Source organism: Lytechinus variegatus, chromosome 15, assembly GCF_018143015.1.
Source record: "Lytechinus variegatus isolate NC3 chromosome 15, Lvar_3.0, whole genome shotgun sequence".
Taxonomy (NCBI): domain Eukaryota; kingdom Metazoa; phylum Echinodermata; class Echinoidea; order Temnopleuroida; family Toxopneustidae; genus Lytechinus; species Lytechinus variegatus.
This window is the reverse complement of record NC_054754.1, coordinates 14731625-14753744: the sequence shown is the minus strand read 5'-3', so window position 1 is coordinate 14753744 and position 22120 is coordinate 14731625. Positions and strand designations below refer to the sequence as shown.

The 22120-nt window shown below is 36.2% G+C and overlaps 1 protein-coding gene across 2 annotated transcripts; it reads right to left on the bottom strand.

Moving 5' to 3' along the window:
- Nucleotides 1–346: 346 nt before the first annotated feature.
- On the bottom strand, nucleotides 347–10406 carry LOC121429280. Of its 2 annotated transcripts, XM_041626274.1 has the most exons (6): nucleotides 10323–10404; nucleotides 9084–9172; nucleotides 6226–6461; nucleotides 4680–4774; nucleotides 4108–4296; nucleotides 347–1798 (listed from the first exon to the last, which is right to left on the bottom strand). In XM_041626274.1, exons 3-6 carry the CDS (start codon nucleotides 6435–6437, stop codon nucleotides 1683–1685), a joined length of 612 nt encoding a protein of 203 aa, XP_041482208.1. In that variant the 5' UTR covers nucleotides 6438–6461; nucleotides 9084–9172; nucleotides 10323–10404; the 3' UTR covers nucleotides 347–1682. The 2 variants fall into 2 exon arrangements, with proteins under 2 accessions (XP_041482208.1, XP_041482206.1); XM_041626272.1 differs by lacking the exon at nucleotides 9084–9172 and having other exon boundaries at nucleotides 10323–10406.
- Between the last annotated feature and the right edge of the window lie 11714 nt (nucleotides 10407–22120).

The window sequence follows — 22120 nt, the reverse complement described above, 5'->3', positions numbered from 1 at the left end:
AAAAGTAACTTACGGTTGCGGAGTTAGGTGTCATGAGACTCTTACATATAAACTTTAACATTGACCTCAAAATGACCTTTGACCTAACCATGTGACCTCCGACTGCAGCATAACATGCAGGTCCCCCAAATCTATCTATCATCAAAGTTTGGTTGAAAAGTGACTTATGGTTGTGGAGTTAGGTGTCATAAAAGTCTTGCATTGTAAAGTATAACATTGACCTGAAAATGACCTTTGACCTTATCATGTGACCTCCGACTGCAGCATGACATGCAGGTCCCCCAAGTCCATCTACCATCCAAGTTTGGTTGAAAAGCGACTTACGTTTGTGGAGTTAGGTGTCATAAGAGTCTTGCATGTAAACTTTAACGTTGACCTGAAAATGACCTCTGACCTTACCATGTGACCTCAGATTTAAATTTTTCAGATTTGGGGGTTTCTGCCACAAATTTTGAGGAGTAGACCTCTGTAATATTGTGTGTTGTGATTTAAGGTCCAATTTAAAATAGGTCAATTCAATTTGATTCCAAGAATATGGTGTAAATCTATTCTTTTGGTGTGGCAGATATAGATTCCAAGAAAGAATAAAATTCAACACCCATGGTGTTAATTTTAACACTTCAGTTATCGCAGTGTACAAAGCACATTGTGTACCGGTATCTAATATAAATTTCTATGACACATTCAACATTAAATCATATACAAGAGGAACTGAAGAAAAAAAATAAGGAAAAAAGTCTTAAACTAAAAGGAAAATATATGCACTTTCACTGAACATTGCAATATTTTGTGGTATTACAAACCCGTTGCAAAATATGAAAAGGGTGCTATACCACAATAACACAATGACATGGTTCAAATAACAAGTGGAATGCACTCACACAGTCTCAATGAAAATAATTGTAATATGTAAACTATAAATGGCCACATCCACTCTGTAGAGTGCTGAAAGCGCATAAAGAATTCAGAAGTGAATAGAAAGCCTCTAAGAACATTTTGAGGAACAAGATATTTATGTCTTCAGGAAGGCTATTCCACAGTATGAGGCATGCATAAGCAAAGGATCGTTGCCCCAAGATTTTTAAACTTTAGTCTTCAGGAAAGTGCTCCTGGTAACGCCAAGTAGTTGTGGGTGTTAGGACATCTTCTGGGTTGTTGACAAGACAGAGCATTTGCCACAAGTCTTTATCCCTAGGAGGTCAAGAACGGAGTGTTCTGGGTATGGAAAGGGGTGTCAAGATGTCAACTGGGTTGTTGACAATATGGGGCATTTGTTGCAAGTCTTTGTCCCTAGCATGGTGTTCCTGGTATCGCAGAATGGTTAGGGTTTCAAGATGTAATTTTGGTTGATGACAAGACAGAGTATTTGCTGAAAGTCTTCTGTCCCAAAGACCGGATTCCTGGTTTCATCGAATTAGTGAGTGGCAAGACATCTTCTTGGTTTTTCACAAGACGGTGCTTGTTGCAAGTCTTGGTCAGAGAGTGCTCTTGGTATGGCTGTATGGTTAGGAGTGTCGAGAGGTCATCTAGGTTGTTGTGAAGACAGTACCTGTTGCAAGTCTTTGTCCATTGGAGAGTATTTCCAACATCACGGAATTGTTTGGGTAAAGAATCATATTACACTTGCTGATAAGGAGTTAATTTACCTGCATAACTTAAGACTTTCTTCAGGTATCATTATGTCACCTTGGCTGTTGCTGAGAGAGAGCATCTAGTGCAAGGCTGATCTTTTCTTTCAAAAGGGTTTCATCTTCCATCATCTGTTGAAGCTGTGCATCTGGCATCTCCAACAGCATCCCTGTATCAAACAATATGCAAATACATGTAGAAGTACAAAACAAGAGGAAGAGATTTCGTCTTATTTCCAGGCTAGTTACACTAAAAGACACATACAATCAGATTTGAATTCTTTGACTTTTCCTGAAACTTGCATTCTAATCAATGAATTAAATGACAGTAACTGCAATGTAATACAGATGTAATGTAATACAGACCTAGTCTGCACGCGCAGACCCATTTGGCGGATATTCCAGGGGGGACACCCTACCCAAAATATCAAATGTCCCACTACTATTTTCGGTCTTTTATGATGGAAAGAAAGAAATTAAAATATATGAGACTTATTTTACTTATTGGGTGATCTTTTTTTTATGCTTGTCAAATTTATTTTGGTCAATATTACCTTACATTTGGGTGATAACCTTCTTTTTTTTATGCTTGTCAAAATTTCAAGCCCCTGGCCCCCTACTTTTGAAGACAGATTTCCGCCCTTGGCAAACCCTGATTGGAACTTTGATTAACAAGTGTGCCTCAACGCAAAGACTAGCACATACAAAACATGCTGTTCGGCCTTCAGTACATAAGGCATGAGTAGGCTGCACATTCAGACCCTTAACTTGAGTGAAGGGTTTGCCCAGCAGACTAGACGTCACCTGGGTGGTGATGATATTGCTGATGATAAAAGTAATAACAATACGGACATTATGTAACAATTGTCGTCTTAGAAGACTGGTAATCTATTGATTCCATCAGGTTATTACCTGTGTAAATAGGAGCATTTCACAATACATACAAGCAAGTAGCTCCATTGCTAATTTGCTAATCCTGATAATTTCTGGGACAATTATTGCAACTCACATGGGTTATTCCACCTATGCTGCCTCACCCTCCTTTGTAATTTCTTTGGTATTTGTGACATTTTTCAAATAATTATTTACTTGGTGTGACCTGTGCCTGGAAGGTGAAAGGGGACCCAAATCAAGTGAAACATGGTCTTGCTCTCTCCTGTAGAAAAGCAGAACGCCTCTGGCAGTCTCGCCTGCATTACGCGTACTGACTTTGAAAACGGCTACTGAATAATTATTCAAAAAAAGAAACACTCATATGATAATAAAATACTATGTCCATTGACCCAACATGACTTTTGACCATGATCATGTGACCTAAGACATGTGCAAAACTTACTTGATTACCCTTGTGGTGTCTGTTTCATGAACTACATGTGTAGATCCATATATTTTTAAGTTATGATTCCAATTCAACAAATGCCCCCAACAAGGCCAAAATTCATTGACCTTAAATGACTTTGATCTTGGTCATGTGACCTGAAACAGGCACAGGATATTCAGGGATACATGGTCACTCTTAGGTCATGAACTAGATCCATAAAATTTTTAAAGTTATGATGACAATTCCACAAATACCCCAACATTATAAAAGTTTGTTGACCCTAAATGACACTTGACCTTGATCATGTGACCTGAAACTAGCACGGGATATTCAGGGATACTTCAAGGGAAATATTTATACCTAAATAAATAGAGTAAAATTCACAGAGCAAAATGCTGAAAATTTGATCAAAATTGGATATCAAATAACAAAGTTATTGAATTTTTTAAATTTGCATCATCAGTCCCCTCATGGCATACCGAACAGGATGTGCACATGACTATTTTTTTTTAACTTTAAGCACAATTTAAATATGTCATAACTTTCCTATTTTACATCTGATTTCAATTGAACTTTCAGTGTTAAGCTTGTTTAATTTTTCTCTTTTAGTTCAAATCAACTTTTGGTTCAGGTGGACTTGTCCTTTAAGTCAATTTTTACTGTCATTGTATCATTTTGTGAATTTCCTTATCTAAAGCGAGGACTGATTGACAAGTGGATACAATTATCCGTGTTTGACGGATGTAATAATAATAATAATAATAATAATAGGTCCATTTATATAGCGCAGTTACTATGTGCATATACTCTACTGCGCTTTGATAATTGGTATCATATTATTACCCCGGCTGTAGCTGAGCCGCCATATCAATAGGCGCTAAAGCGTTCAAGGAAAAATCCTACCGGGTACCCATTCACCTCACCTGGGTCGAGTGCAGCACAATGTGGATAAATTTCTTGCTGAAGGAAATTACGCCATGGCTGGGATTCGAACCCACGACCCTCTGTTTCAAAGTCCGAAGACTAATCCACTGGGCCACAACGCAATAAATGAAATGAAATTACCATTGAACACTACCACTGAAGTCCGTAGAGTGATATAACCCATGTACAAGGCTCTGCAATCGCTTTAGTAAACCTACACTACACGTAACCCACCTGTGATCTTGGCAGCAGAATCCGCAGTGTAATCACTAGCCACCATCCCATAGATATGCTCTCCAATTTGGTCTCTACAGCTTCCATCGGCCTTAAGGGAGTTGAGCGACTTCTGAACGGCTAGCCTTAGCTCTGAGGGTGATGCGAGCAAGCGTCGTATCACTTTTACATCCAACTCTAGGAGCATTCCTGCAAATGGGTAACAATAACGTTGATAAAAATAACTTATTGTAATAGAAATAATATCATACTGATAACAATGATATTAATAATGACATATCTAATTATAATAACTATTATAGTTATTACAATAATGATGCTATATAATGAAGATGATGATGAAGAGAGGTCACTGCTTCTGTAATGTATAGAAGTCATTTTCATATAAATATTTTTTAGTAAATTACAGGGTCCCAACTTTTTGCATGTTGCTGAGTTTGCAGTTACAGGACACTTGATACCTATATTTGGTCCAGGGAGGTCTGTGGTCTTGATATGTGTACATATATTTTTTAGGCTTGAAAATTCTTTTTATAATTAACTTACCTGATCAAATGACTAAAATCACTCACCTGTTACTTTTGCACACTGAATCGGTTCTATCTTCGATATATGAGAATAAAGTTCTTCTCCAATTTGTTCCTTTCCACCTATAGATTTATCTTCCCTGTATAAAAGTCAATATGAAAAGTCATCAACCATGATATAAAATGATAATATGGATCCTAAGCAATGTTTAGCTGAAACCTGTCATGGGACCAGTTGCTAAGTTTAACAATTGAAAAAGCAAATTTGCTGATGGCCGGTGCTGACTACAGAGGGACTCTGTTTAAGTCAAAGCTCGAAGTTCAATTTTCCACATTTCCATAAAAACTTTACTTGTAAAAAAAATTATTGGGGACACTTAAAAACTTCAAATGACTAGGGACAGTGATTTTCCGCGATCGCGGAAAACGGACAGAATTCAAGGAAAGGGCCTTTTGAAACGGAAAGTGGCACTTCAAACGGAAAATCACGGAAAACATATTTTCCCTCAAAATGCACAGAATAGCATCAGAAATTACTCCAAAATCACAACAAAATGAGAATATTAAATGGCCACAAAACCCCAGCAAAAATGATCTGACTTCGCTACAATCATGCAATTCACACATCGTGACAGCAATCGACATCAGCACACTCGATTCTACCCCGGCCCCGCGCCCATACCTGACCACCGGCCGGGTTGGGCTTCATATGCACTCGTATCGTTCCAACAACACGGTCGTGTGTTGCTGCCCTCTACGTTCGAAGATGTAACATCACGATATCATGGTCTTAAAATTCAAGATGGCAGATTGGCAAGTCGTTGACTGATGATAACGAAGTAAAAAAAAACCCTAAAATTATCGATGAAATTTCAGTTCACCTAAAAAAAAATGCTAATAATGTGAAAGGTGAGGATGTATGCATGCTAAATAATACTCCATGTACCCACAAAGATCCGATTAGAACGGATTCTATTGTGTTGTTGGTACAGTGGCAGATACAAATTTTGACCAGTGCGAGTGTACGTGTTGTGATTATATGTAAACGGAATTGTCACTTTTCCGTGTGTACTAAGTCTATGGGGAAACGGAATTTCCGTTTTCGGACATGCTGATACGGAATTTGAGATTTTCCGAAACGGAAAAACGCAATTTTTTGAAATGGAAAATCACTGTCCCTAAATGACCTTTGACTTTGACTCCACCACAATGAACAATTAAACAATGAACCTCAGAGATACATATCCCAATTTGGGTGCCATCACAGCAACAATTTTATTAACTATTTTTCATGTGCATTGGTCAACTGAATCATCTGTGATGGACAGACAGATTGCATAAGGACCCAATTTGGATCCCTTATTCTTGCATCCAAATGATATTCCATTTTTAACAGGTGGTGAGCTAATCAAAACTTTCAAATACTAGTACAATTTTCACCCTTCTGAGTAGACGCAATGTTCACAAATGCTTTATAAATGGTGTTTGGAAAATATACCATTTAACAAAACAAATGTAAATGAGATGTGACCCAATCAATCATTCGCACATTATAAAATAATAATTCATCATTATAGACAACAATATTTACTCGTCTATGACTCGGAGAGCGCCCTCTATTCTTCTTTTGAGAAAGGCAGCATCCTCTAGCATCCTCATTACATCTTCATTCGTGGCTTCCAGAAGCATTCCTGTGATGCGGTCGGTCTTCCCATCATGCAATTCAGAGACCTTGGCAAACAGGTGCTCTCCAAGTACTTGCTTAGTGTCCAGGAGCTGGCCAGACTGAAGAGGTTGATGCATTATGCCTTTTTAAGGATATCCACACTGGAATGGATTAAAAAAAAAACACAAACAAAAAGGTTGGTATTTCAACAACATTTATCAATATTAAAGTACCTAGAAAGTGACAGAAGTGTGAAACCTGATTGAAAATTTGGTATCAAAAGTTGCACAAACAAAATCCAACAAATCAAAATGGGTGGAGATGATAACTTTTCCATGACAATTTGACAAATCAAATCAAATCAAATTTGAATTTGTACCCAGTTGCTGTGTGTCTGGACAATCAATTTTTTTTTAAGCAGCCGTTTGGAAAAGCTTACATGACGAAAAAAATCTTGCTTTTAAGAGCAGTATACCCCAGTTTCCCTTATCATCAAATCTCTTCTCCCAGTACTACAAACCCTATTGCCCTCAAGCATGAAATTTAAGTATAGAAACACCTGTTTCTTGACTACGGTCCGAAGATAATACACCCCAGCATCAACGGTCACAGCAGGGGGCCACACACGATGGATTGCAATGTGTGTAGTTCTGGTGAGTGCATGGAGTTCCATGTATACACACGTTGATAGAAACTTTTTCTTTCTTTCTTTCTTTCTTTCTTTTTCTCTCTCTCTCTCTCTTCCTTCCTTCCTTCCTTTCTTTCTTTCGTTAAGACTGTATCATTGCGTGAGTGAACGGCATGCATCCCATATTTTCTTGCTGTACGGACAGAAACTATTATGCATCGCGGTCCTTGCATGCTAAGCATACTGTAATTTTTATTCCGCTTACTTTCCTTATTTCGAGGTCGATTTTCTTCGTTCGAAATTGAAAATGGACTAGTATTGGATGTCTGAATGTAATATGCCTTTGAAAACGTGATTAATATCGAATACAATAATTTCATTCCGAAGATCCTTCTACAGGCAGACAAGTCTTACGTAATAGCACAGCTGTTGTTTATCATTTCGTCCTTGGCTCAACGCTCGTTTGGCTGGCCCGTGGTGGTGAAATTGAGACAAGGGGATTACCTGGCCAAGATGGGTTTATCGGGGTTGGAAATGTTGAGAGTTTCCAAACGAAAAACGGGGTATCCGACTGCAGTTTGCAGTCCGAAGCGCGGTCGAGAATCAAACGGGAAATTTTCGTAATGACAAGCTTCATCAGTTTAATAGTTAGGCAATATTATAAAGAACAAAACTGAAGAAGATTACAACTACTGAATTCATATTTTTCATGCAATATCTAAAGACAATACATAAGGTTTCAAAATTTTAAAGTGTCCACACATGGCACCCCCCCATGCGATATTTCAATTTACTCTATGCATAGACCACCAAAAAAAAGATATTTGAAAAGGAAAAATAGTAATCAACAAAATTTGGAAATGCTTTAACCACACAGGGTGGCTCTACCATAGCCTTAGCTCCTGCGGCTTGCAGGGGCAAGAAAACTACCAAATTTCATAGTAATCCATGAATCAGTTTTAGAATAATTATCAAGAGAATTTTGAATGACATTTAGCCAAATGCTCCCAATAAGCTCTGTAGTATATTGGCACAACGTATACACAGCTGAAACACACATCCACACACAGAATGCAGATATTTTGTGTACAATTTTGCATTGGGCTCTGTGGAGCAGCTGGGGGAGGAAAAGGAGCTGGAAGCTGCATTTTCCGTAGGAAATCCATCTTTGAAGATAGAAATCACGTAAATGTTTGTGATTTTACTTATTTTTACACCTTCATACGCCTCATGCGTAAGGAGGTTCCAAAAATTGTTTAAAGATCCAGACCGGACCCGAAAATGAAATTGACAAATTATATACCAATCGAAAGCTTATAAGCTACTAAATACAGCAAGGTATGCTTTATTCATTTTCACCGCTTCCCAGCTGAGTATTTTGATTAAGAATATTCCAATTATCGGGCTTCGAACCCCGCTTAGAAAATAGGCTTTATTGTGCTTTTCACCTGCCTCGAGACCGTGACGTCACGTTGTGTAAGAAGCGTCGTGATTCCATAGGTTTGTATACAGAAAAACTGGGTGATTTTTTTGCTTTCCAGATAACGCATTTCATTCTCTTCACTCCTATCACAGAGGGATATCACATATATTTTTCCAACAAGCTTGAATTTATGAAATCTACAGTTTTGAACTAGTTTTTGCCTTATTTTATTCCTGCTTATTTGGTGCAGATTTCAATTCTATCTGCATTTAGATTATGTATATCAACTTTTCCTGAAATAGCAATTTAGGCCCAATAACAGCCAAACAGAGAAATCACAAAAAAAGTACTGAATAGTTGTAGGTTTACAACAATTTGAACAGTGAATAATTTTGAGTGCCATTTTCACCTTTAAACGTAAAAAAAAGATTCATAACATGGAAATGGAAGAAAATACCAAATGCTTTTGTACACAAACCTATGGAATCACAACCCTCCAGACACAACGTGACGTCATCATTTCCAGGCGACGTGGGGGTGCTCAATCGAAGCGTACTTTGGAAGAGCAGTTTCTTTGATCTTTATTTAATATTTTTAATTATTGGAAGGAGATATATGTAATATTTTTGGTATATTTGTATTGTATGAATCATTACCTTTATTTTGATATATGATTGTTTTTACACCGGTCAGGGTCTTTAATAAAATGGTGAAAAATTGAAGGTTTCTTACCAGAACAATCTCGTGTACATCCTCTGATCCATTTGTACACAACGCAAATACAATAGGCTTGACCCTTGAACCGCTAATGTATGACGTACCTTTGATTAACGATGTTACAAAATGCCGTTTTGAAGAAAATTTATAGATGAAAATTATTATTTAACATAACAAAAAATAATAAAATCTAACACAGGATTATAAACAATTATCATTATTATAATTATTTCTAATAAAGTTTCAAATTTCATTGTTTGTTAAATAATTTTTTATCTTATGTATAAATTTTGCTTCAAACAGCATTTTTACAATAACATCGTTAATCCCACTTGTTCACTGCAACCATCTTGCCTGTGGGGAATCTACAGGTAGGACTATGGTATGCCAATGTTGTACAGAGCACACACTTTAAAAAATCATTAAAATATTATTTTTGTGACCAAAATTACTAATTTCCAAACAGTTGCAATTTATTTTTCACTAGTAACATGGTAATAATTTTTGTATTCACCAGAGCGCTCAAAAACTTGATTTGGGGGCATATTTTGTGTACGCCCTCTGTTGGTGGAAAGAAATATAGCAAGAAAATTTTCATTTTTTGATCTCTATTTTTAATTAAGAAAAAATAATTTAAATAATCAAATTTATTTAAGAGCCAATTTATATGACGAATAGGTGTAATGGAAACTGTCAGTGTAAAAAAATCAAGCATTTGTCCCAAAGAAAAAGAAAATAAGCCAAACCTTGCCACCCTTATTTTGCCACACATGGAGATATAACTGAGAACAAGGTTATATCATAACCTTTGGACTTTGGTCCTTGTTCATTGAATGAGTGGTTAATCCTACTCCTAGGGAAATCCATTTATTTTTATGATGTGTCTCAAGATGATACATATATATGGGAGGCGGTTCAAGCCTTCAAGGCTCCATAATGAAGAAATTTATGTCAAAATATTCAAAAAAATATCATCATGGAGTCCTCAATGCTACCAGCAATCCGCAACTAGGAGCGCAAGGCAGAGCAGAGCCAGTTACGAACAGCGCATCCGTCCACGATCGCAACTCAGTATCTATTCCACAGTAATGAATTAACTTTCTGTACACAACACGACTTCACCTAAATAAAAACAAACATAGATTTGAAAATAATTAATGATCATTGGAACACTTAAGTTAATCTCTGGACGTAAGCTTAGACTAAATGCCCTACGTTATACTGTATGAATTTACAAGATAATTTTTTACTCACAAAGGGATGAACCAATTAATGCTGCATTCAAGTGGAATGAAATAACCCCACGTTCTTGACTTCAGTCCAGAAACTCCGTTCGGCGTTCGGCGTTCAGTTCGAGCAGTATGATTTGGACCCGCCCCTTCGACCGTGATCGACATACAACCATCATGGTTTGCTTTCTCTAATAATGCTAAACAAACGGGCGGGGTTTTTTCTTTCCTTTAACTTAACAAGAAGGTATAATTAGATAATGTAGCACGTTCAATGGTATAGTTCATCGATCTCTTTTTTCTTTGAAAAAAAGTAATTTGTGTGCTTGCATCTGTTGCAAAATACTGAACGAAATATTTCGTTTGTGTACAACCAAAGTTATACACTAAGATACAAATATTCCAATCCTTTGTCAAATAGTTGAATCTATTTTAGACAAGAATCCATTTCATTCAATTTTGTTAAAATCATTATGTTTCACTGCTCAACCAGTAATAGAAATGTTTTAAACGTTCACTGACTCCCACTTTAATTGATCTGATGGAATACAAAGTAGTTGTTGTAACTTGCCTCAGTAAACTTGCAATTTGACATACCAAGTTATTTGTTTCAATCAAATATTTTTGGTATGAATTGTAATGGGTTTTTAGTACAGTTCACTGGACAAGCTTTTGTACATGGAATCAAACAAGGCTCTATAATTGGTGAGAATCAACATTACTATAGTAATCTCGATTTTATTCGCATGTGTGGCCGGCATTCAAGTCGTTTGCATTCTCTAATGTTAAACGGGCGGGTTTTTTTTTTTTATTTAACTTAACAAGAAGGTATAATCAGACAATGTAGCACATTCAATGGTATAGTTAATCGATCTCTTTTTTCTCTGAAAAAAAGTAATTGTGTGTGCTTGCATCTATTGCAAAATACTGAACGAAATATTTCGTTTGTGTACAACCAAAGTTATACGTCAATACTATAAGATACAAATATTCCAATCCTTTGTGAAATAGTTGAATCTATTTTAGACAAGAATCCATTTCATTCAATTTTGTTAAAATCATTATGTTTCACTGCTCAACCAGTAATAGAAATGTTTAAACTTGCACTGACTCCCACTTTAATTGATCTGATGGAATGCAAAGTAGTTGTTGTAACTTGCCTCATAAGTAAACTTGCAATTTGACATACCAAGTTATCTAGTAAGTTATATAGTAACTTACCAAAACTAAGCGAAATCCAAAAGAATCATTGCGAAGTGAAAATAAACCAGGGGATTTAATTGTATTGAAATTTTAAAAGAAATGCAACTAAATAAATCACCAGGAAATGACGGTTTAAATGTCGAGTTTTATATTACATTTTGGCAGGTAATAGGTGACCTAGTCTTAAATGCTTTTAATGATGCTATGAAATATAAAGAATTGTCACCGTCACAAAAACAAGCAGTAATTAAAATTATACATACGGAAGGTAAAGATCCGATGTTTATTAGCAATTATAGACCAATTTCCTTGCTGAATGTAGATTATAAAATCCTAACCAAATACTTTCGAAAAGAATTAAGACCATTTTGGATAATATTGTGTCAGGCGACCAAGTAGGTTACTTAAATAATAGGAATATTGGCGATGCTGTAAGAATAATAAACGATATGATTTTTCATACATCAAATTTTAATAAACCAGGATATTTAGTTGCAATCGATTTTGAAAAGGCGTTCGACTCAATTTCACATTCCTTCCTCCAAAGGGTGCTTAAATCGTTTGGTTTTGGGTCGATTTTTAGTAACTGGGTTAATGTTCTTTACACCAACTCGCTGAGTTGTGTCTTTAATGGGGGGAAATCGACCGGTTATTTTGCAATCGAGAGGGGGCTAAGACAAGGGGATCCCCTCTCCCCTTACCTTTTTATACTTTGTATAGAATGTTTAACGCATTGTATTCGTAATGATAATCAAGTAAAGGGTATTTTGGGGAAACGGAAATTAAACAAGTACTCTATGCATGACTATATTCGTAGAAGACTTAGATTCAGTATATAGATTAGAAATAATTCTTGAAAAATTGAGGAAGACAACTGGACTTAAGATGAACAAAAATAAAACGTTTATTTTGCCTCTAGGACCCTCTGTTAGCCTTACTCACCCTTTCCCTTTTGGGAAACAAGTTGATATGGTTAAAATTCTAGGTATTGTCTTTTCATTAAATCCTGACGTTGCTGAAGAAATGAATTATAAAGAAATATTAAGCAAAATTAAAAAGTTATTAAATTGGTGGAAACAAAGAGATCTAACTTTGTTTGGAAAGATTCATCTGCTTAAAACTTATGCATTTTCTAAATTGATTTATGTAAGTTCTTTAACGCCTATGACGGAATGGGCTTTTAAAGAAATTGAAGAAATTTGTTTCGACTTTTTATGGCGAGGAAAAGATAAAATTAAAAGAAACACATTGTATCTGGGATATAAACAAGGGGAATAAAAATGCTCAATTTTAAACTCTTTGTAATGGTATATACAGAGAGTGATGTGGGTCAAAAGACTGGTAAACGGTGATCAGAAAGTGAAATGGAAAAAGTATTTCAAATTTCTGCTAAGACCATTAGGTGGTAATTTAATATTTTACTGTAATTTTACACCTGATATGATCAATATAAAAATTCCAAAGTACTACCAGGAAATATTAAGTATTTGGTTTGATATAGCTGTGTTCATCAAAAAGGACATAAGTAATAAAAGGAATGATTTTTTTCCTATTATTACACAATATTATCTTTGTTAACCACCATTTATATAGGTTTCGATTTGCATCGAGTAATGAATGTTCTTTTTGCGGTAAAGATGAAGAAACTTATAGACATATTTTTTATGAATGTGAAATGGTTAAAGTATTATGGAGATTGTGTAGCAATATATTAAAATTTCCGATTCTTAAAAGCTTACAGTGGAAGGATATCCATGTTGGATTAGACGAGACAACAGAAAATAGACAATTATTAAATCATATCATTTTACTTATAAAATTTTTAATATATCACGGAAGGGGGAATCATAAACTACCAACTGCTGAAGAGGTTCAAGTAAAGCTTTTTAAAAGTAAAGAAGAAGAAAAGAAAATTGCTATAGAGCAAAAACATTAACACAGCATTATAAAAAGTGGGAACACCTAAAAAAAACAAGTAAGAAGGATGAGAGAGGGATGGTTTTGCCCGGTTTCCACACGTGCGGGTTTGACTGGTCTGTCTGTCACTATAGACTGTTCTCTTTTCTTTACTTTGCTTGTTACTTCTTTCCTTTCTTTCTTTTTTTCTTCCTTTTCTTTCTTTTTTTCTCTTTATTTTCCTTCCTTCTGCTTTTCTTGATTTGTTTTTGTATTTTTTGTTGTTGTACTGTCTAATTGTTTTATGTCTCTTCTGTGTGTGTCTGTGGGGGGGGGGGGTGCACTCGAACCCATTCCACTTTTTTTTATTGTAAATTACATTCAGTTTAATCAATGTTGAGTAATAAATTTTCTACATAACTATCGTATGATTTTGTGAATTTATATTGGTTATAAGTGGTTATATGTTAATCCCATGAGTATTTGTACGATGATTTGTATTGAACTGAATGATTAATAAATATTATTACAAAACAAAACAAAATCATGTTCTTTTTGCGGTAAAGATAAAGAAACTTGTAGACTTATATATTATGTGAAATGGTTAAAGTATTATGGAGATTGTGTAGCAATATATCAAAATTTCCGATTCAGTGGAAGGATGTCCATGTTGGATTGGAAGAGACAACAGGAACGTTAGAAAATAGACGATAACCAAATCCGCATACATTCGTAATTCCGAAGCTTCGTAATTCCGAAGGTTCGGTTATTCCGAAGGTTCGTATTTCCGAAGGTTCGTAATTCCGAAGGTTCATCAATCCGAAAACGAAATAAGGTTCGTAATTCCGAAGGTTCGTCAATCCGAAAACGAAATAAGGTTCGTAATTCCGAAGGTTCGTTAATCCGAAAACGAAATAAGGTTCGTTAATCCGAAAATTGAATAAGGTTCGTATTTCCGAAAATGAAAAATTATTCATTTTGGTAACAGAAACGGTGTTGTCATTACAAGATTACACGATATTACACAATGACGATCGATGATACATGCATGTGTTGTGGCCAAAAGCATGTATTTCATTAAGAATATGCGCCCTGATCAAGCATATGCTAATTTCGATTTTATCTGAGCAATTGCTGCTTAAGCAAATGGTTTAAAGATGCAGGGGATCAAGTGTGTTGATCGCGTGCGAGTAACCTCTAGATAATAGGATTTGTATTGGAGGGGATGTCATTTTTAATAACAGCTTCTGCTGGTAATAAAAATAATACTATAATAATGATCCTTGTGAGATGCTGAAAGCGCGAATCGCAAGCTCAAACTAGTAGACATTTCATGTAACAAGACATGAACTTTCTGAGCAGTTTTTTAATCGTGAGAAAGATGTGTATCTTTCTAAAGAATTAACTCGAGGGCGAGCTGTAATTTGTTTATATACTGACCTGGGGCCCGTTGCATAAAACTTTTTACCTGAGAAAACTCAGGTTGTTTTTACCTGAGTTTTTGCCCTGTGCTAAAGTCAATGGCGGAAATCAGACTAACCTTAGTTTTCAGTTTTTACCAGAGTTTTCTCAGGTAAAAAGCTTTATGCAACAGGCTTCTAAGTAATCTTTTAAGGACTGCATTTAGTGACATATGAATAGAATATATATCTCACGAACTAAATAATGAGAGCGCGAACCGCAAGCTTAAAATTTGTGATATTCCACCTGAAAACTGGACATTTTATATTTTTTTTGTAACCAGGAATAGAATGAGTTCCTCAACAAACAATACTAGATGCGAGCGAGAAACGTGAGCCAAAATTTTCCGATTTTCCAACCTGAAAACTGGACATTCTAAGCATTCTTGTAACAAAAATAATAATAGCTGGGAGAACAGTTTTCAGAACTGAAGTGGCTCCCCTGGGTAAATAATCATTATTATCGATCTAGGCCTACATGAAATTTCCAAAAGTTTGAGCACGTGATTCGCTCGCAACATCTCACAAGGATGCCCTTTTAACAGTAATTGACCAAAAAGGCGAATTTTACATCTTCAGATTTGATTTCTTTCCCCAAAAACCGCTTGCTCGCTACGCTCGCAGAAATGAAACGTAAATGTATAATTTATCAATCAGTGATCACTTAATTTTTTTTGCTCAATTCAATTACTACAAAACACACAACCTCTTTACACAGATGATGATCTCATGGTGAAAATATACGTTACTTTGCACCAAATTGCCCCTATTGGCCCCTTTTTTGGCTTTGCCCCCCCAAGGAAAATATATTCCGCCGCCACTGGTTGAAACACGCATCGTCTTCATGGCTATCTGCAAAAAGTTCTTTAAATGTCCCCTTTAGATCAGGTCAGAGCTTATAAATTTCTGTTTGCGATCTTACTCGCAGTTATTATCTAAATTTAGTTACATAGGCATCTCGTTTTGAAGATCACAAACATATTGCCCATCATATTAAAAAATATATAGCTCGCGCTCGCATTATTTAAAAAGGGTTTATCATGTTATTACATATTTACTTTATTATAAAGCTAATTATTGACTGTTAGGACTACCCTTTCAAAGAAACAAACGAAAATCAACTTTAAGCTGCCGATCGAGGAAAATGTGGCTGAAAAAATATTGCCCCCCCCCCTATTTGACGAAAGTTGGATCCGCCGGGAGGGAGGCAGGGGGCACTTGCACCCCAAAAATGAAATAAAAAAAACAGGGAAATGAATATTTTCCAAAATGGGAAAGTTCCTTTTTCAAAAATAAATATGCGGTTTTTCGTGTTTTTTCGAAATAAAATACTCTTTTAAAAGTATACAAGTTAAGTTTTCAGGCAAGAATATTGCAAATTTTCAGCTTGCGCTTCGCACTCTCATTCGATTGGTGAAATATGCATCCTAAAGAGGTCACTAAATGCTTTCTTTAACAGGTTCCTTTTCTGGTCAGTATGTTTAAGCTGCGTTTTGCGCTCGTGTTAATTTTTTAGTTAGATGCACATCTTTTTAATGACAGCAGAAATCTGCTCGGATTTTTAAAAACTTGTTTTCATTTTTATTGAAATACCCTAAATTTTTAGCTTGTGATTCACGCTCGCAACACCTCGCAATTATGCCATTTTAAGAATAATTGACCCCAAAAAACGTTTTACAACTTCACCTTTGAATTTGTTTCACCAAGTCGCTCGCTCATTACACTCTCTCCCGAAAAATAAAGCCTAAATATACGTTTTGCCATAATAAATGATCAGTTCAAAAAAGGTTTTTCTCTACTTATAAAACACTATCAAACACACGATGACTTCAAGCAGATGATACTCTTAAGGGGGAAATATCACCAAAGTGTCCATTTTGACGTATGAGTTTCATTTTTTGGCTTTACCCCCCAAACGAAAATTCGTTCGGCCGCCCTTGCCTTCCCATCCTCATAACAATTGGACGGCAACAGTGTTCCCCCCCCTCCCCCTTGCATGTGCCTCTGCTTTCCCGGTTTTTAGTTTTCGGATTAACGAACCTTCGGAAAAACGAACCTTATTTCGTTTTCGGATTAACGAACCTTCGGAAAAACGAACAATATTTCGTTTTCGGATTAACGAACCTTCGGAACAACGAACCTTATTTCGTTTTCGGATTAACGAACTTTCGGAACAACGAACCTTATTTCGTTTTCGGATTAACGAACCTTCGGAACAACGAACCTTATTTCGTTTTCGGATTATCGAACCTTCGGAACAACGAACCTTATTTCGTTTTCGGATTAACGAACTTTCGGAACAACGAACCTTATTTCGTTTTCGGATTAACGAACCTTCGGAACAACGAACCTTATTTCGTTTTCGGATTATCGAACCTTCGGAACAACGAACCTTATTTCGTTTTCGGATTATCGAACCTTCGGAATAACGCCACAAATGTTCGGATTAACGAACCCTTTTTCGTTTTCGGATTAACGAACATCGAGGTATAGGCAGTTTACGTGTTTCGGAATTACGAACCTTCGGAATAAAGAACCTTCGGAATTCCGAAGCTTCGGAATTATGAAGTGTAATTAAATCATATTAGTTTCTTTTACTTATCAAATTTTCAATAATCACGGAAGGGGGAATCATAAACTACCAACTCCTGAGGCTTTCTAAAAGTAAAGAAGAAGAAAAGAAAATTGCGATAGAGCGAAAAACATTAACACAGCACTATATAAATTGGGAACACCTAAAAGCAAGAAGGATGAGGAAGGGATCTGACTTTACCCGGTTTGCTGGTTCTGGTGTGTCACTGAAACTATAGCTGTCCTCTACTATGCATGTTACTTCTCTTTTCCTTTCTTTCTTTTTCCTTTTTTTTTCTTTTTTTTTTCATTCTTTCTCTCGATCTCTCTCTTTCTTTCTTTCTTTCTTTCTTTCTATTTCCTCCCTTCTGCTTTTCTTTCTTATCTGTTTTGTATTTTGGGGACAGTCTAATTGTTTTGTGTCTTGTCTGTGTGTGTGGGGGGGGGGGGAGTCGGGTGTGAGGGCATGAGTGGGGAGTGAGCACGCAAACCCTTTTCCGATTTTTAAAAAATAAATTTCATTCAGTTTCATCAGTGTATTGTTGAGCAATGAATTTCTGCATATTAACTATGATTTTGTAGATTTATGTTTACTTTTTTGTTACTAAATTTATCCACTGTCAGATGTGGCTAAGATATTTTGTATGAATATTTGTATTATGGATAATTATTAGTCTTTTGTGAACAGTGTTTTGTTAATATTGATATTGTAATTTTGAACTGAATGATTAATAAATATGATTACAAAACAAAAAATAAAATAGTGAAGAGTGCATGATATGACATAGGCGGATCCAAGGGCGGGGGGTGAGGGCCGGGCCTGCCCCCCCCCTATTGGCGGAGCCGCAAAGGAAAAAAAGGAAAGAAAGAAGAAACGAGGGAAAAGAGAGGAGAAAAAAGAGGAGGAAGACGAGTGAGTAAAATAAGATGGAGGAAATACTTGGAAAATTAACAAAATCTTTTATGTCAGGAAAGGCCTATAAAATTTCCGCTCGAATTTTGCGCTTGCATCGCCTGTTAGGTGATTCGCATATCTTGTTCAATATGGAGCTTAAAATATCAAGGTTGGAAGTCAATATACAAAACATATTTTAGCTCGGAAATGATCGAACTTTTAATATTTTGTTTGATTTATACAAATTGATTGTCGAAAAGTGCTCCGAAAAAAATGTCAGTGTTATGGTCTGAATATTAACTTTTTTTTGCTCGCGCTCGCAGAATTTGAGTTGTCAGGTATACCTGTTATTTTCTTGTATAAGTTATCAATATATGCCTATTCAGGTCTGATTGATATCGAACAATTTCACAGTTCACAGTTGTAATAACACTAGAGGGCACTAGGTAGCCTGCTGTCATGTAAATATTGAGCATACCCCAGGAGTGGATCTAGGATTTTCAGGGGGAAGGTGGCATAACTTACCTGACGAGTAATAGTAGTAGCTAGTACTACTACGACGACGACGACGATGATGGTGATGATAATGATGATGCAGTGGTGATGATGATAATGATGATGATGATGATGGTGGTGGTGGGGGTGGTGGTGGTGGTATTGATGATTACACTTCGTTATTCCGAAGATTCGTTATTCCGAAGGTTCGTAATTCCGAAACACATAAATTACCTATACATCGATGTTTGCGGGATGTTCCTTAATCCGAAAACGAAAAAGGGTCCGTTAATCTGAACATTAATTTTTGTGGCGTTATTCCGAAAATTCACAATTCCAAAGGTTCGTCAGTCCGAAACGAAACTAAGGTTCGTTATTCCGAAGGTTCAATAATCCGAAAACGAAATAAGATTCGTTGTTCCGAAGGTTCGTTAATCCAAAAAACAAAATAAGCTTCTTTATTCCGAAGGTTCGTCAATCCAAAAATGTAATAATTGGTCGCGAAGCTGCGAAAACCGGAAGGGTAAGAGTTGCGAAGAGGGGGGGGGGGCGTTGCTGTTTTGTGGAGGCAAAAAAGAAGGGCTGCGGAACAAAGTAGAGACTAGAGTAATTAAGTAGAGTAAATGCTTTTTGAAGTGATTTCTGATTATGGTTAGATATATATTTGGGCTTTATTTTTCACGAGAGAGTGTAACGAGCGAGCGGTTTGGAAAAATTTTCAAAGCTGATGTTGTAAAACTCGTTTTTTGGTCAATAGGGCATCCTTGGAAGGTGTTGCGAGCGTGAATCGCGAACTAAAACTTTTGGACAGTTTTAGCAATCATTAAAAAGATGTGCATCTAACTGAATAATTAACACGAGCGCAAAGTGCGAGCTGAAATATACTGACCAGAAAATGAACCTGTTAATGACTGCGTTTAGTGACTCATGAATAGGATACATCGAATAACGCGAGTGCGAAGCGCGAGCTAAAAATATATCTGAAAGCTGGACATTCTAAGCCTTTTTATAACCGGAAGCAGTGAGTACCTTACTAAACAATATTAGCAGTAACAACAAAAAAATTGATTTTCTAATGTAAAATGTATACTTTAAAAGGGTATTTCATTTCTGAAAATGGCACATTTCATTTGGAAAAAAACAATGGAATTTCACACTTTGGAAAAATAGTATTTCGTTTCTACGAGGATTATTATTATTATTCTCTTTTTTTTATGAGGGGGGGGGTGTAAGTGCCCCCTGACCCCCCCCCCCCCCCCGACCCGCTTTCATCTATCGTTACCAAGGGCGCTTACGTACGCACTTATTCTAGACGATCATCATGATCATAGGCTTATGAGGCTAGTTCATGTTTTTCTCTCATTGCTAGACCTGCAAATTTGTTAGCTTATCATATGCAGCTGGTCGTATTCTTATAACAGCTTAGAATTTTGATATAACTTTTTCACCTTTTCAGGACCTTGATGTAAAACAGTGTTTTTATACTGATCTTGTGTTTTTCCTGAATAAATATATTTCAATAAATAAATAAATAAGTTTATTTGATTTTATTTATCCGGTTTAAACGTAAATAAATATACATGATACAAAGGCTCAAGGATCAAAGTGAACATGTTTACGATAACTACAGCTTAAAACACAGACTACGGAACATCAAACAAAATAAAATATAAATGTATTCAACGAGAAAACTACTATCAACCTATTAACGAAAACAAGTATAAGAGCAGATAGAGGTTATCAAATGAAAATATCGACAGGGGCGCGTTGATTCATTTTGAAATTGTTTTGTCAATGCCCAAAATGTCTACTAAAAGATTCATTCTTGATTAAATGTTTACCACTTATAAACCTAATACAAATTCGCTCTGCGCGGGGGGGGGGGGTGATTGTTTGGATCCGAATATGGGTGCACTCAAACACCCCTTTTTGGCTAGGGCGGGGCAAAAAAGCCATACGCAGCCATCGTATCCAGCTTTTCCGAATGAGGGGGGGGAGACTTATTTCACATTAAATTTATATGTGCATGCATTTAATTATACAGATGTGGATCGAGCGTTCGCCAATAAGGGGGGGGGGGTCATTCACATTTTCCCCAAACGGCTGCTCAAAACTGATTATATTTTTCTTTAAAGGTGTAGTCCGAACAGTGACTTCTTACAGCTTTATTCTTATAGACAAGATAAAACGGGACCTTCTCGGCTGAAAGGGGCACAGCCAGTTCGCGAGGGGGCATCTTTCTTGCGTAAAAATGGCCCTGTTTCAGTGCTTCAAAGAGTGGGGGGTGGAACTGTGTCCCCCAGGATCGCCGCCCCTGGTTGGGTTAACGGGTTTTATCAACATACTTGTTTTTTCTTTACTACCCTTCTAAGAAGTTTTTGAAGTAAATTTTAACCCCAATGGGTCAAAACAGATAGTAAAATTGCTAATTATAGTAATTTCAATAAAGCGACTGCTTGGAAATGATGAATCGAATGGTTTAATTTATTCATTTTTTTACATTTAACTGTAACAAGCCGATTGTGATTTCGAGTTTTCTCAAGTAGCAAGTTCCCCCTACATAAAACAAAAATCATTTCAAACATGATAAATTTAAATAATTATAATACTACATACACAGACATTTCAAGATTATTGCCCTCGGATGCCTATACGCGAATAACTTGTCGCTATAACTATATATGTTTCTGAGCTGCACGGAATATATTGCTCCCTTGAATCTTTTCACAATTTTCTTGTTTTCCTTCCAAAATTAATGGGTATGTTTACGTGTTTTTGAGCGTCTCACTCTGGCATAATTCCCTCTGAATATGATAAAACCCTCTTGATATAAGAGGATGAGGAATCAAAGTCAACTTATTATAGGATTAACATTCTTTGCGTCTATTGGGACTGTAATGCGACCTCTACATCTCTTGGTCTACATGAATGACTTTAAAAGAAAGTTGTTTTTCCAAATAAATACTCAAGCAGTCAGTTTACTCAGAAAGTGATACGAACGTACATAGAGAATTCAACCCCCCCCCCTCCATACGATTTGTTATTCCTCGTCAGATTTTTTTATATATCGCTTTGTTTATTCTTCATCTTCTAAAACTACTGCTGTTACTACTGCTACTATTTCTACTACTGCTACTACTACTACTAATACTACTACTACTACTACTACTACTACTACTACTACTACTACTACTACTACTACTACAACTACTACTACTACTGCTGCTGCTGCTGCTACTACTAATGCTGCTGCTGCTGCTACTATGATAGTATATACTACTACTACTACTACTACTACTGCTA